The sequence below is a fragment of the Serpula lacrymans genome, assembly GCF_000218685.1.
Source record: "Serpula lacrymans var. lacrymans S7.9 unplaced genomic scaffold SERLAscaffold_7, whole genome shotgun sequence".
NCBI classification, from domain to species: domain Eukaryota; kingdom Fungi; phylum Basidiomycota; class Agaricomycetes; order Boletales; family Serpulaceae; genus Serpula; species Serpula lacrymans.
The window spans coordinates 1,202,476-1,218,425 of record NW_006763296.1 but is presented as its reverse complement, the minus strand read 5'-3'; the positions used below and the strand labels follow the sequence as shown (position 1 = coordinate 1,218,425).

The 15,950-nt window shown below is 44.4% G+C and overlaps 5 protein-coding genes across 5 annotated transcripts; 3 read left to right on the top strand and 2 right to left on the bottom strand.

The window, feature by feature from the left end:
- Positions 1-177: 177 nt before the first annotated feature.
- Positions 178-1,068, top strand: SERLADRAFT_349326 (uncharacterized protein; the record flags this gene model as incomplete). The annotated part of the gene is made up of 6 exons (XM_007318552.1): positions 178-235; positions 291-336; positions 398-513; positions 565-655; positions 718-800; positions 851-1,068. 6 exons carry the CDS (start codon positions 178-180, stop codon positions 1,066-1,068), a joined length of 612 nt encoding a protein of 203 aa, XP_007318614.1.
- Positions 1,069-1,089: 21 nt separating this feature from the next.
- Positions 1,090-3,678, bottom strand: SERLADRAFT_468158 (uncharacterized protein; the record flags this gene model as incomplete). The annotated part of the gene is made up of 10 exons (XM_007318551.1): positions 1,090-2,011; positions 2,061-2,220; positions 2,272-2,745; positions 2,808-2,850; positions 2,901-3,011; positions 3,063-3,193; positions 3,261-3,338; positions 3,402-3,446; positions 3,503-3,559; positions 3,619-3,678. The coding sequence occupies 10 exons, from the start codon at positions 3,620-3,622 to the stop codon at positions 1,660-1,662; spliced, it is 1,455 nt and encodes a 484-aa protein (XP_007318613.1).
- A 78-nt stretch (positions 3,679-3,756) lies between these two features.
- On the top strand, positions 3,757-6,609 carry SERLADRAFT_468155 (uncharacterized protein; the record flags this gene model as incomplete). The annotated part of the gene is made up of 9 exons (XM_007318550.1): positions 3,757-3,835; positions 3,892-3,938; positions 3,987-4,225; positions 4,278-4,528; positions 4,585-4,925; positions 4,976-5,618; positions 5,685-5,858; positions 5,914-6,054; positions 6,115-6,609. The coding sequence occupies 6 exons, from the start codon at positions 3,821-3,823 to the stop codon at positions 4,998-5,000; spliced, it is 918 nt and encodes a 305-aa protein (XP_007318612.1).
- A 2,684-nt stretch (positions 6,610-9,293) lies between these two features.
- Positions 9,294-10,870, bottom strand: SERLADRAFT_438207 (uncharacterized protein; the record flags this gene model as incomplete). Its single annotated transcript, XM_007318549.1, has 8 exons — positions 9,294-9,602; positions 9,669-9,752; positions 9,800-9,930; positions 9,984-10,133; positions 10,474-10,507; positions 10,564-10,643; positions 10,699-10,752; positions 10,810-10,870. The coding sequence occupies 8 exons, from the start codon at positions 10,868-10,870 to the stop codon at positions 9,294-9,296; spliced, it is 903 nt and encodes a 300-aa protein (XP_007318611.1).
- A 3,805-nt stretch (positions 10,871-14,675) lies between these two features.
- Positions 14,676-15,930, top strand: SERLADRAFT_408511 (uncharacterized protein; the record flags this gene model as incomplete). Its single annotated transcript, XM_007318548.1, has 7 exons — positions 14,676-14,765; positions 14,825-14,965; positions 15,007-15,132; positions 15,298-15,338; positions 15,380-15,396; positions 15,618-15,793; positions 15,895-15,930. 7 exons carry the CDS (start codon positions 14,676-14,678, stop codon positions 15,928-15,930), a joined length of 627 nt encoding a protein of 208 aa, XP_007318610.1.
- Positions 15,931-15,950: the final 20 nt, after the last annotated feature.

Here is a 15,950-nt window from a genome sequence, read left to right as displayed (position 1 = left end):
TGTACCTGCAGGTGCTACTTTCAAATATATGAATATATGATAGTAATACAGTAGTATTGATATACTGATATCATTGCTGGTTACATAAGCTTGAAGCAACAGTCCAAAAGTGTCGAACGTTGCAATTGAACGTTTGAACGCAGTCTGAATTCTGCAACTTGAACTACACAATAAGCTATGGTCCGCCCTCGTGTTTTCTTTGATATCACCGTGGATGGCACACCACTTGGAAGGTGTCGTATACATCACACTTAGAATGTCCACGCTTATCGCTGATCAGTCGTTCAGAGTCATCTTTGAGTTGTACAGTGACAGCGCACCGAAAACAACCGAGAAGTGTGTATCGTCTAACTCTGCTTCGTTCCTGTCACTGACGATGCGCCTTGCATTCACCAAGTTTTCGTGCTCTTTGCACCGGCGAAAAGGGTCTCTCTTCAGTCTCTGAACATCCCCTTTATTACAAAAATAGCATCATCCACAGGTCCATCCGGGATTTCATGATTCAGGGCGGTGGTATGTGCTTTTGTGTATTCAAAGTATCCATTGTAGTTGACGATCTTTCAGATTTTACCAGACGAAATGGTACTGGCGGCGAATCTATCTACGGAAATGTGTTCGCCGACGAAGATTTATCACGTCCTCTAAACTCTGAGGGGTAAGTTCATCTACCTATCTTCGACTTGGAACTTCCTTCTCATCAGAAATCCGCGTCTAAAGTCTTTTATGCATGGCAAATAAAGGTCCCAACACCAACGGTTCTCAGTTCTTCATCACCTTGCGTGATTGCCCACATCTAAGCGGTTGGTTGGTATCCTTTCATAAAATTACACCACTGAAGCAATTACCTCAGGCAAACATGTTGTTTTTGGCAAAGTTATCCAAGGGTACGAGGATGTTATTAAACGGCTGGCGCAAGTCCCAGTGGACGAGAAGGATCGCCCAAAAACGCTTATCACAATTGCTAATTGCGGTGAACTTGAGCTTAGAAGTAAAAACACCCTCGGCGGATACCAAAGTTGTAGCATTGGGTTCTATCACATTCGCGCCATGCTGACAAGTACTTCATAGAGCAATCGTCGAAAGGACTATCTGATATTCAATCTCCATCAATTGATGTAAAGAAGACATCTCGCAAGAGACGGGAAGCACGTGATACAGATACAGAGGAGTCGTGGAGGCAGCAAAAGAAGTCGAAATATAAAAATCATCGTTCTACACCTCAAGATCGCCCCGACGGACAAGGCAGCCAAATTGATACAAATCCCGCAGTAGAAACAGAAGAAGAATACGATGCCAGACTTGAACGAGAAGAACGCCAGCGACTGGAGGCCACCAGGATTAGAGAATTAGAACGTATCAAGAAAAACCATACCTACATGTCTCAGGATGAAGGCGGCATACGCTTCAAAGGTCAGTGCAACTTTGTTTGTGCACCATATCACTCACTTTCTATAGGTCGGGGACGCATGAAATTCATAGACCCAGACTTCCGTTCAGGACGCTGATGCAGTACCCCCCTTTTGTAAATAATCAATGGAATTAGAATACAAAACACTGCATAGATTACGATAAGCAGGTGCAAGTGAGTAAACCTTCCCAAGTTCATACAAGGAGAACAAGCGAATTCCACAAAAACGAATGCTTCTCTCATATGACGGTTTAGGCCTTTTGATCTGCTATATCCTCTGCATGATCTCCACTTTTTTTCATATCTTCACCAACAGCTTTGATAGATGTGTCGTCTTTTTTTGCGCTGGCGGCATTTGCGAAACTTATTGACGGCCTAACGGTGGCGGCAGCTGAATTCAAAGGCTTGGGTGATCCTGGAATAGGGGGTGTAACGATAGCATGTGGCACTGGCGGTGTCCTAGCACGTGTTCCCGAAAATCGCTCAGTTGCTTGGCGTGAATTTGTGCGCGACATGGGGTGGGGCAACCGGTCTTTTACAGTATCGCGTTCCTTTTCAATACGGTCAGTTACTTCTTTCTCTTTGGATGACACATCCACAGGTCTTAACGCATATATGAGGACATCAACAAGATCAAGAACAGGGCGCATACTTAGCTGCACCAAATGGATTGGACCTTGATATGCCAGCCGGGCTCGCAGTGATTCGAGGCGATGACAGCGGACTAGGGCTTGCCGAGGTGCTGGAAGACCTGGGAAGCAGTTCGAGCTTCCGACGACTCAATTGAGGGGTCGGCGGAGTAGAATTTGTGGCTGGATACGTGCTAAGACGCTTGGATCACTATAATCATATTCATCACTCACGTGAGCTACCATTATGAATGCTTGACTTGGGCTTTGCGCTTCGCCAGTCGCCCTCGTCGCTAGCACTGACAGCATCTTTCGCTGGGCCTAAGTCGCCCCGCCCTCTGAGGCTACCAAATTTACTGGTTCCCGATTCCTCAGTGGCAGAAGCTTTGAATTTACTTCCAATAGTCCACACTTCTTCTTTGTCTGCCACACCCGCGTGAGCTTCCGGAGTAGATACGCCTGAGCCTCTTCTTTTGAAGGATGGGGGTTCTGGCTCAGCAAGGCGCGTAGGGGGACGATTAGCTCTCCAATCGGTGATGCCATCCGAAACACCAGAAGGGGCGCGTTCAGCTGGGGAAGGGCCATCAAAGCGACGACGTGAAGACTCATGTGAATCTTGCTGGCTTGCAATGGGGCCTTCACGACGCCAATTTCCGGCAAATTTTGTATCGTCCTCAAAACCGCCACCAAACCCGGCACGCTCTTTAGCTAATATATTTTGTCAGTATATATATATATATGCAAGAGAGATAAATCAAAGCAATACATACGCGGTTCCGCCACGCTTACACGTATGGTGCGACCGGATAAATTCTTCAGATGATACTAAGGAAGGGCGTTTCATGACCGAATATTGCACTCACTGATCCGCTCTTTGCCAATGCATCTTTTAAACCTTCAAGCTCAGTAAACTCGATGTACCCGAAGCCTTTGGGTTTATCTTCTCTATCTTTGATGATCTTGACCGAGATGGTCTAACAGTACGGTCCAGCTATTTTCATTTAAAGGCAGAGATGATCACGTACTTGCTGAGGAGCAAAATAACTCTCTAGTTCTGACTCCGTCATGTCAAATGCGAGATTTCCTATGAAAGCAGTATAGGGGGGTTGTGTGGGTAAAGGGAGATCTTCACGAGGAGGGCCAGACGGTCGATCGGCTGTGTGAAAACGATGATCAAAGATGAAGTATGCTGAGAGAAATTTACATGGAGTGGTTGTACTCACGCCGCGAACTCATAAAGTCGTCCCTTCTACCAAATCGATCTCCACCACGAGCTCTTTCCTCGTCGGTCTTGGTAGCAGCTTTGTGCATTAAAATTTTGATAAGGTGTGACGCGAAAGCAAAGAGAGGGAAGAAACACCTACGAGCGCTCGGAAGAGAGTCCATTTCATCTGCCCAAGAGCCCAAGGCTGGAAAAGAAATACTTTCAAGGTGCAAACTTTGGCGGGAGCGATAATTTGCCCACCACTATCGCCCAAGAACTCGTTCAGGGACATCTTGGGTCCTTTTTGCTTTTTCGGCGCTGTGCAATGCGATAGCTAAGATTAAATACTATACTGAGAGGGAATACGCTATACGCACCCATATTGCTGTTTTTTTTGTCGATGATTGAGGTTACTCTGTATTCGATGGAGGCTGAACAGGGATGGCAAGACTGAGAATTACGGGAGTTGTCGGTTGTTTGGCAGCATGGACACATTTCTCACGGGCAACTGCGAGATCACTGGTAGCAACTTGGGTAGCAAACCACCTGAAAACGATAACCACATCTTCAGCATTTATTATGATTCTCTTAGAGGTAAGCATGTATCACTACTTATTCATTATATATACATATCAGACACCGTCCATCAGCCACACAATGTGATTATCCAGACAACCCTTGCCGATAAAATAGCAAAGTGAGTGTCGCTCATACACTTGCGTTCTCGTGCTCAGCATCCAAGCAGACCATCGTCACTCGATGTTGCATTCGTTGATTTTGACGGTGTCAGATTTCACATCTCCACACCCGATCGTAAAACTGTGATCCAGTTGTCGATGAACATTCGGTGCTGGGATGAGCTTGTTCAGTTTGGTGCGATGAACATCTTGCAACGGGAATATGGTTCTCTCCTCAAGCCCAGTCCCGAACCGGAATACAACGTCAGCCTGGATATCGATCTTGATCAAGTTCCAGCTGAGGAAGGTATTTACTGTCCACATGTTGTGTGACCTTTTCTTTATTGATCTTATATCAGAAGCTCGCGAGACATTTATCCGATCTGTCTCGCTCTTCAAGCGCAATGCGTTAGCTGCGCCTTTTGAGCTCGCCTTCAAACAACAGAAAGAGTTAGAAGCTTCAGGTAGCAGCCAAAGTGAACTCATGCAGATTCATTACCGTGATGAGGAAGCGATATACGTGCAGGCTTCGCAGGACCGCGTTACTGTCATATTTTCCACTGTCTTCAGAGAAGAAACGGATCGCATTTTCGGCAAAGTTTTCCTCCAGGTACGCGTTTCATATAATTTTAGCTGTTCTATTGTAACCTTGCTATATCGTGTTAGGAATTCGTTGATGCGAGGCGGCAACCTAGTATTCAGAATGCTCCTCAGGTACTATATAACAGCCGTGATCCACCCTTGGAAATTCGCGAAGTACCTGGACTACGGAACACTGAGGATATTGGTTATGTTACCTTCGTTCTGTTCCCTCGTCACTTTACAAACCCTACCACTGCGACAAACACCATCTCCCACATTCAGCTCTTCCGCGATTACCTGCATTATCACATCAAATGCTCGAAAGCTTATATGCATTCACGCATGCGCCACCGCGTTTCCGAGTTCCAAAAGGTGCTGAACAGAGCCAAGACAGAAGTTGCGACGACTGAAAGAAAGACCGCAAGGTAAAAATGGAACAGACATGCCACCTACTGTGATACTGACCGTTTTATAGTGGGAGAACCATGTCAAACCGATGAGCAGACTGAAATACCTCTGTTTCGCTTCACACGAGCGAGCGGGCCTCTTTTGAACATTCTATTATTGAAGAGCTCAGTGGCAATTGTATACTAGTAACTCTAGTTAGTATTCGTAAGAAGTCGCTCCTCCATGTATTCACCCCGTCTCGTCCATGGTTCTGGCGCTTGGGGCTGTACATTGGCATTGTACCAACAGCTACAGGTGCATCTAGCATCCACTGATGCTCTGATTAGCTCATTGTCATTTTATATGTCCCTGGACTACTTTTACCCAGAGTAGCTCCGGTGATAGGTATCTATACATGCGTCACATGAGACTTCTCACACATAGATGCTAACTTATATAACTGGTTCTCTCTGCGAAGCGTATTTCTGTATAAATTGTCTTTCCCCATGTCTACTTCCAAACAGTCTTTTGTTGTCTCTGGGTTGAGCTTGAATGTTTATTCGCGTGCTGAAGTGATTGATTCTTCAGTCCCAGTCGTAGCTTTCTTCCTTCTCCATGGTCGATTTGGATCGACCAAAGATCTAGAGGCAATCGTAGACTCATTATTTAAATCTTCATATGAAGGTCATCCGACAGGAACCAGACGGCGGGATCTGATAGTCATTACATTCGTAAGTGGAATTGTTGTTTTTGCCGTCTCAAAGTGGTTGAAAAGCCGCTATGCTTGCTACTCGCAGGACCAACGAAACCATGGATCGAGATTGGTAGAACAAAAGTCAAATCTCGCCTGGGATACTAAGGACCCAGAGAAAAACAATGATCGACATGCGTAAGCGTATAGATGGTCTGCGATGTTTACAGCACCAGATAACATTTTCCATCATTCAGCATCGATATGTACAGCATCCAAGGTATGACATCGCACTCATGTTCAACCCTTCGGAACCTGAGATCGCTCCTAAATAGCGGGTACCGCTAGCGACGTTATTTTTATGTTGGATTTCTTGCCGTCGTATATATATCCGTCTGCTGAGCGGACCATTGAAGAATGGGGCATTGGCGGCATCAGCTTGGGAGGCCATGCTACGTGGATAGCATTAAGCCGTGGTACTTTTCATTCCCCTATCCGTTGATACAACGATCATTTAACTGACGCCATTCTGGTAGAGCCCAGATTGAAGTACGGTGTTCCGATTATAGGATGCCCCGACTATCTAGCTCTTATCTCACAACGGGCCGAAAAGTCGTCCATTCCGATAGGTCCACCGTATATCCCTGAGTCGTTCGAGTCGTTCCTGAAGCGATACGACCCAGTTTCAACGCCGTTCTATGTTTCAGACGCGTCCAATCCTTTCCTGGGTAAGAAAGTTCTTGTGCTTTCCGGGGCGAAGGATACACTGGTGCCGTGGTTCACGAGCTCAGATTTTGTAACAAGGCTCGAGGTTGGAAAGGAAGGCAGCAAGGAAGTTTTCTTACAGGAAAATGCGGGCCATGAATGCACCCCTATTATGGTAGCTGAGATGTCGCGATTCATATGGGAGAAGTGCCTCAGTGCATAAAGAGCAGCATTCTGTAGTGCAGATAATGTATTCCTGGTACCTTAGGCTATAGCACAGGGAGAAAACCCAAAATTTTTCCTTGAATAAAATGCTAATCAAAGTGTGTGCAAAGACAAAATATAAACACATTTTTTCCCCAGATAAAATAGCAATAAAATTTGAAACTATTGCCTGAATTTACTGAATTTATCTTAGCATGCAACAATGAAAAACATATGGCCCTAATTGTTTATTTTTCTCACAATAAAATTCTATCTATAGTATTAAGTGATTTCAATTGTTCCCAAAATTTTGCTGTGTGTATTTTATGGAGAGAATAGTGACAAAATGCAAGTAAATTCAGGGTTAATCTCCTCATAACAATGTAGATCTTCTTTTGTCTTCACAATGTTTCTTAACCCAAATATTCAAATTTATAGCCAGAAAAAAACTGTTACAATATCAATATAAAATGAAATGTAAAGAGACAAAATAGGTTAAATATAGATCTGTTTGCAATCCTTGCGTAAGTTCAAATAAGCCGTGTAAATCTTGATCTTGACGACACGCTGGTCCTGACTGAATGTGGCTTGTAGGAATTTCCCCCAGCAGATCAGTGTCGATGATGAGAACTGTTGTTAGAAAACCACACAGAAAAACAAACTAACACACAATCCTCCCAGATTCCACGGAACTTGTTTATGGGCTTTGCCTCCTAGAACAGTGGAGTGGTCTGGTTGTTCGTGGGGTGGTACGTATAAAGATCCTTCAAAGTAAAACCCAGAGGTGTATGAGTGTGGATTTTGAGGAGGAGGGATAGTTGAATTTATAGAAAGATAGGGGCTTTGTGGCGAGTATAGACGAGCACTACCTTGCTAATCGTAGCACAAGGTAGGTTTGAGAACAACAAGGATGACGAGGTGATGAGGTTCCCAGTGATAGCTGTTACGATAACACAATTTCCGGACATCTCCTTTCCTTTTATTCTCCGCTTTAACTTTATACTTTAAGTGCCACGCGGCATTTCCCTTTCTCGCGCCGCGTTGCCTTTCTTTTACTTTTGGACTTAAAATCTCTCACGCAGTGGAGCTGACCATACGGGCTAGGCCCTATGACATCATCAGCTACTGCCCTCATCAACTGTATAGTACACATGTACAAACAAACCTGTAGTAGTATATATACCCCAATAGATCCAGGAGACTCCTCAGCGAGTCCTCCTGTTGTATACCAACAAACTCTCTGCAGCTTAAGGGGTAACCACTCCCTCAACATCTTCTTTATAGTGTGTTCTTGTGTGCGCCAGAGTAACTAACTCTTGGTTGTTACAATAGCAGGCTCCTGACGCACAAACTGTAGTGCTCAGAAGGACTCTAATCGAAGGGGATGACAATCACTTTCAAAAGTGACGAGTGACGATGACAGCAGTTAACAGTGGTAGAAGTGGGAAGTGTTGTGACCACACTGGATCACAAGTAGCAGAGTAGTGAACTTGAGAGTAGAGAAGAAGTCTGGATTGGATTACTTGTTTTTTTTACAAGGTAAAATACAGGGGTTTATATAGTAAAAGAAAAGTAGGCTATGCACAGTATAGCTGTGCAAAAAGAATGAGAAAGAATATGAAGGAAGGAATGTACACTGACGAATCCTGCGTAGGTAGTACAGGATAAGATTGTCAAAAAAAGGAAAAGAAAAAGATAGAACAATAAATGCTGTGAGTAATGTCACAGGTTTGTACAGCCATAAAGTAAAGTCCAATAGCAAAAAGAGAGCAGGAAAATCATGATGTCATGGGAAGATGCAGTAAAAAAGGGCAAGGCAAAACACTATCAGTATCAACACAGTTCCTTTATTGTCAGTCAGGCATTCTAAAAAAATATGTGTCCATAAAAATGATTCAAAAATCAAAAATAATTGCACTGTAAATGAATGTTCTGCTGAAAAAAAAGAAACTGGAGCCGCCGGTCCACCACCTAGTCCAAATCCGACAGTTCCATGGCCTTACCAATGGACTGGTTGCGTTGGACCACCTGATCAAACGAGGAAGGGAGAGGAGTAGTTCCAATTTGGAACAAGTGAGTCCCAGGCAGCGTGTGATAGGTGTAGCTGTAGCGAAGACGATGGACAAAAGATAAGTGTACCTAAGTGAATGGGACAGCAATAAACATGGGCGACGCAAGGGGATGAACCTTCTCCAGCTCAAAAACTACCCACCCACGCTCCAACCAGGCAAGATGAGCGACCGATGTTTTGATAGTATATGATGGTAGATCGACGTCATGAAGATGGACCTGTTGCCCTATTTGAACCGGCCGCCGGGGCTTTGCTGATATCAGCAGTGGCACGTGGTAGTCAACGGATTGGCGACGGAAGCGGATAGGAAGTGGTGACATCAGAAATGGTGGGAGTGCAAATAAGATGAGGAGGAGGGGGGTGGAGGTGACGAAAAAGTGGATTAGAATGGGGATCCAGAAACGACCGCCAGGTGAGAATAAAAATGAGAGGAAGGGGCCCATGGTGGGGCTAGGCAAAGGAAGGGGAGTAAGGGAAACAACAAAAGCGAGGGCGCAATGCAATGTGTAGCCAGTGGCGACGCGAAAATTTGCCGAAATGCTGAAACGCGGAAAGTACCGAATGGAAAAGCAAAGGTGAGCGTGACTGGATTGCCTAATAGAGGTGGTGCTGATCAGCCACAAGTTCGAAAAGGGCAATATTAATTACTATTCCACGTGGCACTGTGCCTGTGTGGCGCAAAGGCGAGTCTTTTTGAATATTCGCTTCGTTATTGACACCTGTCCATGCTACCAATCAACTTTGGTGCATGACATCGGCATCAACACCCTCCAACGACACACGGAGAGGGTGATCACTGATATTTTGCGCCAGTTCTGCATGACCACAGTCTTCCTTTGAAATTGTGTTCTCGCCGCTTAACTCCATTTCCATATCAACACTTAGATACATGTCTTCAATCAAAGAATTTTCTTTGCGATGGTCCTTGGTTTTCTTACTGCAGGCATCCACTGGGGAAGATTCCAAGCGGACAGGCTGCTCGCTGCCAGATAGTACCTGGTCCATAGGAGGGGAGTGCTGGCTGACTGTGGCGTACTGAGGAATCTAGGCCCAAGTTGGAGTGAGAGACCACACTCATCTTGAAAGACTGTACTGTTGTTATGGTTGTACTGTATAGGTGGTGGGGCCAAAGTTGGGGACATAGGGCTTCGGAAGGGGGGCGGTAGATGTTTTGTGGGAGGGGAGCGGTGGCGACTTCATTGAATAGGTGTTTGTTTGGGGTCCACCAACGGAGGAATTACGGTGATGGCTCGTGGGAGTGCCTCTAGAGATTGTGCTGTCGTAGTGCGTCTGGGAACCGGCCTTGGAAGGATGGAAGGTCGAGGCGTAGAGGGTGCACTTAGTGAATGTGTATTGTCCTTGGCAGGTAACACTGGTGATAACAATAAGCACACCGTAAGAAGACTCATCATCAATGCGACACACCATTCACAGCTTTTGGAGCAGAAATAGGGCTTTCTGATGGAGCTGGCGTGGTGTGTGGCAATGATTCTTGAGGGGATGGGGCAATGGAGGGACGTGGCATCGAGGTTAAGGCTACATTGGAAGGGCGCAATGAATCTGGTACTTCATTACCTAAAGACAAATAGACTCTGATTAGATATTGCTGTTACCACATAAACAGACCATGTACCAAACACTGCTCTCAAAACAGGGTCAGGCTAATACCCAGAAATAACAGATGAGAGGTCGCATGGTGGTGGTGCAAATTTGTTCATTGCTGATGCCGGGTGATCACAGCAGCTGCGTAAATTGAAAAAACTAGCACCAGACAATCAATGTGATCCTGCCACTTCTGAAGGCGCAATGCTTTATGGAGGGCTCGGATGTGAAGAATTATTGGTAGGCACAGATTCAGCGACAGAACCTTGAATACATTAAGAGCAACATGAGGCATAGGCAAATATCAGCTTACCAGCCTCAAAAGCTAACCTCAAAAGATGATCAGGCTGGTAACTTTGAATATAATGTGAGATTAGTAGACGTGTGAGCAAAGTGAGCATACCTGCAGCCCACCGTCTGTGACCTGGAATTGCGTACAACTAGATAAGAGTTCCCCTTGTTCTGATTTGTTTGCTGGAGTTGCTGACAAGACATAGACTAAGATCAGCAGGATATGAGATGAAGATAAATTACTCACCGGAACTGGTGAATGCCCCTTCGTCTTTTGGTTCTTCTTCCGGTATTGGAGGTGCTGTATTGATATCGGTATAAGTGCAATTGGAGGATATGCAACTATAATTCTACTTACTGCTTTTATGTGCGACATCAGTAGATTTTAAAGAACGAGAAGCTTCTGATCCTGGGGCCATGTGTAAGGACCATTTTATTATTTTCTTATTTTTTCTATGTCTTGGTTCTCAAACACTTTTCCCATTACACCTCTGGCTCTAGGGCTGGAGGTATCATTTGCTATTTTACTTCTCATAGCCCTCACAGGCTTTCTCAACCATCACTACCACTTTATATCACAGATCAGAGACTGGGTATCACTCCCAGCTAGCCAGCACAATGGGTAGAGACTGGTAGTAGGCATCTTGCCAACCAGCTCCAAGCCCCATCAGTGCCTGGATATACTAATAGACACTTTAGTCATGATCATACCTCATCATGAGGATACAGTTCCTGAACATGTGTGACAACACCTATTATTAGTACAACTCTCTCACCTGCTGATTAATTATTCAAAGTCGTACAATAGTTATTCCTTTTTCTTATTGGTCGATTTATTCCTCAGACTACTTTTCATTTATTCCCCTTTCGGTCTGAGGAACAGACGGTTAGCTATATAAGCCCTGCACATCTCATATATAGTTCTTTAGCTTTCTATTACTTGATTTACCCGTTTTACTCCCCAACCAAAATCCTTGAGTTTACTCCACAGTCCTCTACTTGCTATATTTACTAGCATCTGTTGACCTCAAGCTCATTGAACCTCTTACTCCCTGAAAAGTGCAGTCGGAAACGGGTATTGATTTTGTTATAGTCTAACGTTGCCTCACACCATGTCAAAGGTCAAAAGGGCGCCATGCTGGTTAATGAAACACTCACAATTGTTCCTCTTTGTTTTAGACCTCGTAGTTTTAGAAAAAGAGCAATTTGCTGGCTCCTGAGGTTTGCTCCCCCGACTTGACCCAGTTTCTGCTGGGAAAAGAAGCAAGATGTGTGAAAAGTAAGCTTAAGCATTGTAGTACTGAGGCCTGTATGTTGCTCACCTCCATGTTGCTGTTGTGCTTGAAGTCGAGTAGTTGGCATGTAGATGGACTGTGGCCAGGTGCCAGTATACAATCTCATAGAAAACCTAAGAGCTGAACAGAAAGAAGAAGTGATCAGTTCAACTTGGCAAGGACAAAGGGAAACCAGCCTTACAAAAAAGAGAAAAAGGGACCAATATCCACGTACGTGTGTGCATGGACATGATTATGAGGGTTGCCTCATGCATGATATCGGGACAACAAAAACAGACATATTGATGCAATATATCTAGAATTGAAGTCACAATGTGCAGCACTAGTCAATCAGACAATCAGAAAAAATACCAATGGAGGTAGGCGCATAACTAGAAGAAAAAAGTGGTGAGAAAGAACCAAGATCTAGAGCTACTAGTATACTATGTCTTCTCACATTCAAGGCCATGGTGCCACAGCTTACTTTCCACACTTGCTGTCTCATTTCTAGCTCCCAGGGAGAATATATCTCAGCTGATAACAATGTGAGTAGGTTGAGTCTCTGACAGCGCATTAATGGTGATATACTAATAGTTTTATGTAGCCTCACAGGATGGTATATTGGCTCTCTCCCATCGGCTCTGACGAATCTGACTCTGAAGGAAGTGGGAGCATGAATATTGCTAAGTACTGTCTATCTTGTAGATATTTCACCCGCCATCTACCAACAGATACAATTATCTCCCTTATCTATACCACCAGAATCCAAGCAGCTGGGTACTCCTGATCTCCCAACTCGCAACATTCGTCCTTATGGTTCCAAATCTGACTCTGGCTTAACCTGTTGGTTTGCCTTGGCATCTCCAGCACCGATTGGCGCGCCCTCTAACCGTCTTCGAGCAGGGGCCTCAGACCTTTATATTCATTATAATACATTGGATAATTTGAAGCAAGCCTGGTTGCATTATGACTATGGATGGACTTCAATCACTGATCGCTTTGAGCGGAATGATGGCACCACTGTGCACCCCTTGAACTCTTGCCGTGTGCTGGAAATACGGCCAAGCAATGGCGCACCCAGTTGGATTTTGAGGAGTACTCAGGCCAGCTACCAGTTGCAAGGTTCCAGACACAAAAGTGCGCTTTTGCCAAAATTAGAGGTTATGACTGCTGATGTAACAACCAAGAGTTAGTTACTCCGGCGCACACAGGAACACACTATAAAGAGAATGAAGAGGGAGTGGTTACCCCTTAGATTGCAGAGAGTTAGTTGGTATGCAACAGGAGGACTCACTGAGGAGTCTCCTGGATCTATTGGGGTATATATACTACTACAGGGTTATTTGTACATGTGTACTATACAGTTAATAGAGACAGTGGCTGATGATGTCATGGGGCCTAGCCCGCATGACCAGCTCCACTGTGTGAGAGAGTTGTGTCTATAATGAGAGGAAAGGCAACGTGGCGCGAGAAAGAGGAGTTTGGACAAAAGGGGAAGTGCTGCGTGGCACCCTGTGTGAAAGCTAAAGTAAAAAGTTAAAGCAGAGAATAAAAGTAAAGGGAAGGTCCAAAAATTGTGTTATCGTAACAGCTGAACCACAATAGGGAGGAGGTAGTCAACGTGCAGTTTCAGTCCCAGCTGATCTTGTTTAAAACTTGAGATATTGTATATACAAATAGGTAGCTAGAAAGAAAATCAAAGACATGTGTTCGTACTGAATTGTTGAAACCTACAACATCAGGATTGCGTCACTGAAATATGTACAGCAACCTACTAGCACCTTCTGATATTAAAGATTGATGAAAATGGAAATTCAGAAGAATATTTGATACTTGATGTTTATCCTTTGAGGGAAGTAGATGGCAATGTATTCAGTGCAAAGGCCGCCAGACAATCACTCATGAACCTGCACAGTGGTTAGACATAATTTGTTTTTAGCTTTCTGAAGACTTACAGGACTATGACATGGCACACAATTGACACATTACATCTCCTACGCGCAAGAAAAGGTGTGGCCGATGGTAGAACTCTCGTGCTGGGAAAGGTAGTTTATTTAGAGGGACACTTTATTATGTAGTGAAAATTTACCGCTGGTCCTGTAGGCTTGTTGCGAAGGATTGCCATGGTGAAAATTATGCAGATGTTTGATGTTGATTGCCAGCCATGAGGGTATATATATGATCTATAGTAAGGATCCGGAGTAACCATGAGTGCCCGTGCGGTAAAGGCATGGCGAGTGACTTTACAAAGAGATCTAGAATATTAATCAGCTGAACTCGTGCAAAAGATATGAAAGACATTTAAAGGCTTATAATGTACATAGCTGAGTATACAGGTATGTTAAACACCTGTAGCATTTTGCGGATGGCACTAAGTTTGGACAGCTTGTACTATGGAATGAAATATGTTGAAGAGCAAAATGGTCCTAAATACCTCTATGCAATCATGGTCAGTACACTAAATTCAGCCATGATCAATTGTTTGAAAAGCCTTAAGCTCGTGCCTGGATTTTATTCTATTCACTTGCGCCGCTAAGGTCACATCAAAACGAGGCCAATGCATGTGCTTACCAATGGGTTGACCAGGTAATGCTGCTCTTTTTGAAGTTCTAGTTGAGTTTTTTCACCTATGCATATGGCTGATGTGGACTTTGAAGTTGGATACGTGTTTTGATTGCCTTGTGATTACCCACAAAAGCCCCCCCGCACACCCACAAACTCAGCTTATTTGATCCTGATAGGTATATATATTCAGACAAGATTTGGACGGCATCTGCAGATCTGATGGGAGATCATGTCCATATAATTAGCCAGACATTTGCATTGAGAAAACACGAGTCTTACCATCAAGCCCTCGTGCGCAGACCTGACTTGCAAATATCCTAAGCCAGTGAACAACCATTCCTTCATCATGAAACCCAAGGAAATTTGATTCAAACACCTAAAGACAATGTCAAAACATAAGGCAGCAGTGAACACCTTAGCTTTCTCTCCTGCTGCCGTTTTCCTGGCAAGTGCTGCTGATGATGGGGATTTTTTAGTAAGTCGACAAAGGAAGCGAAATCCATGCTAAATCCATGGACTCATACCTTGGCGCAGGTGTATGAAACAGATAATTGGAAACTCGTGTGCCATTACCAGGGGGAGCATAGAATTCGAGTGATAGCCTGGGACCCGTTGGTGAGGGCGATCATTACTTGGTCTAGCAACGGTGATATCAACCAACTGCTCCTAGAAAAGGTAAGATAGACCTGTAAATTTGTTACTGTATGTGCAAACAGACCATCCTACAGAAAACAGAAAACGACAAACAATGGGTCCACAACGTTGTCGGCTGCGTTCATGCCATAGAAACTATTCAAGACAGCACCCAGCTTGCTATTGGGTACAATAATCAAGTCATATTAGTATGCCAGGATAATATAGGCAAGAAAGAATAGTCCTTACCCAGGATTGACAAACTTGCTCAATACGACTCCTTAGGTGCCTGGGGAAAGATTTGTTTCCTGCCAGTGCCAAAAGCTAGGCACAATGGAAAACTAGTAGTTGTACAAAATGTTCACTATTTACAGAATTGCCTTATCGTGGTATCGTTCCTACATCATGGAATCATGTGAGTCTGGTGTACAATACTACAATTACCCTTCATAATAGCTACGGTCCAATTCACAGTGCGTACTCCATCAGCGGAAAGTTGAATAAACTCTGGAAGATAACACCGAAAACACCTTGAATGTAAGTGGCACCATAAGACCCATGCCTGTGAGCTTACTTTGCATATGCAGTGGTTCATCATCATTGTCTAAAAACGGCAAGTTTCTGGCCATTTTGAATCTTCAAGACGGGGTAGATTTTTATTCAATATATAAAAGGCGGCTAGTAACTTCAACAGAATATGTACCACAGGCAGAGTACAATATCCCGCTGAACATCGAGTTTGTCAATGAAGAGGGTTGGTTTGTTGCAGGGGCTGGGGTTGGGCATGGTGCATGCATTTTTGTCCGAGGCCCACTGGAGCCTCTGCAGGTCTTGAAACCTTTGATAGAGCACGATGAGCTACAAACAGTGGTGAGTATACCACTTCTTGAAAAGCTTGAACCGCTCACGTTGTTGGGATCATTAGACATGCAGGAATATAGCGGGGAGAGCCTATATTGTTATTTGGACAGTTTGGACCCAGCAAGACGATATCAGGCCTGCAGTAGATGTATGGGTAGAAGCCAGC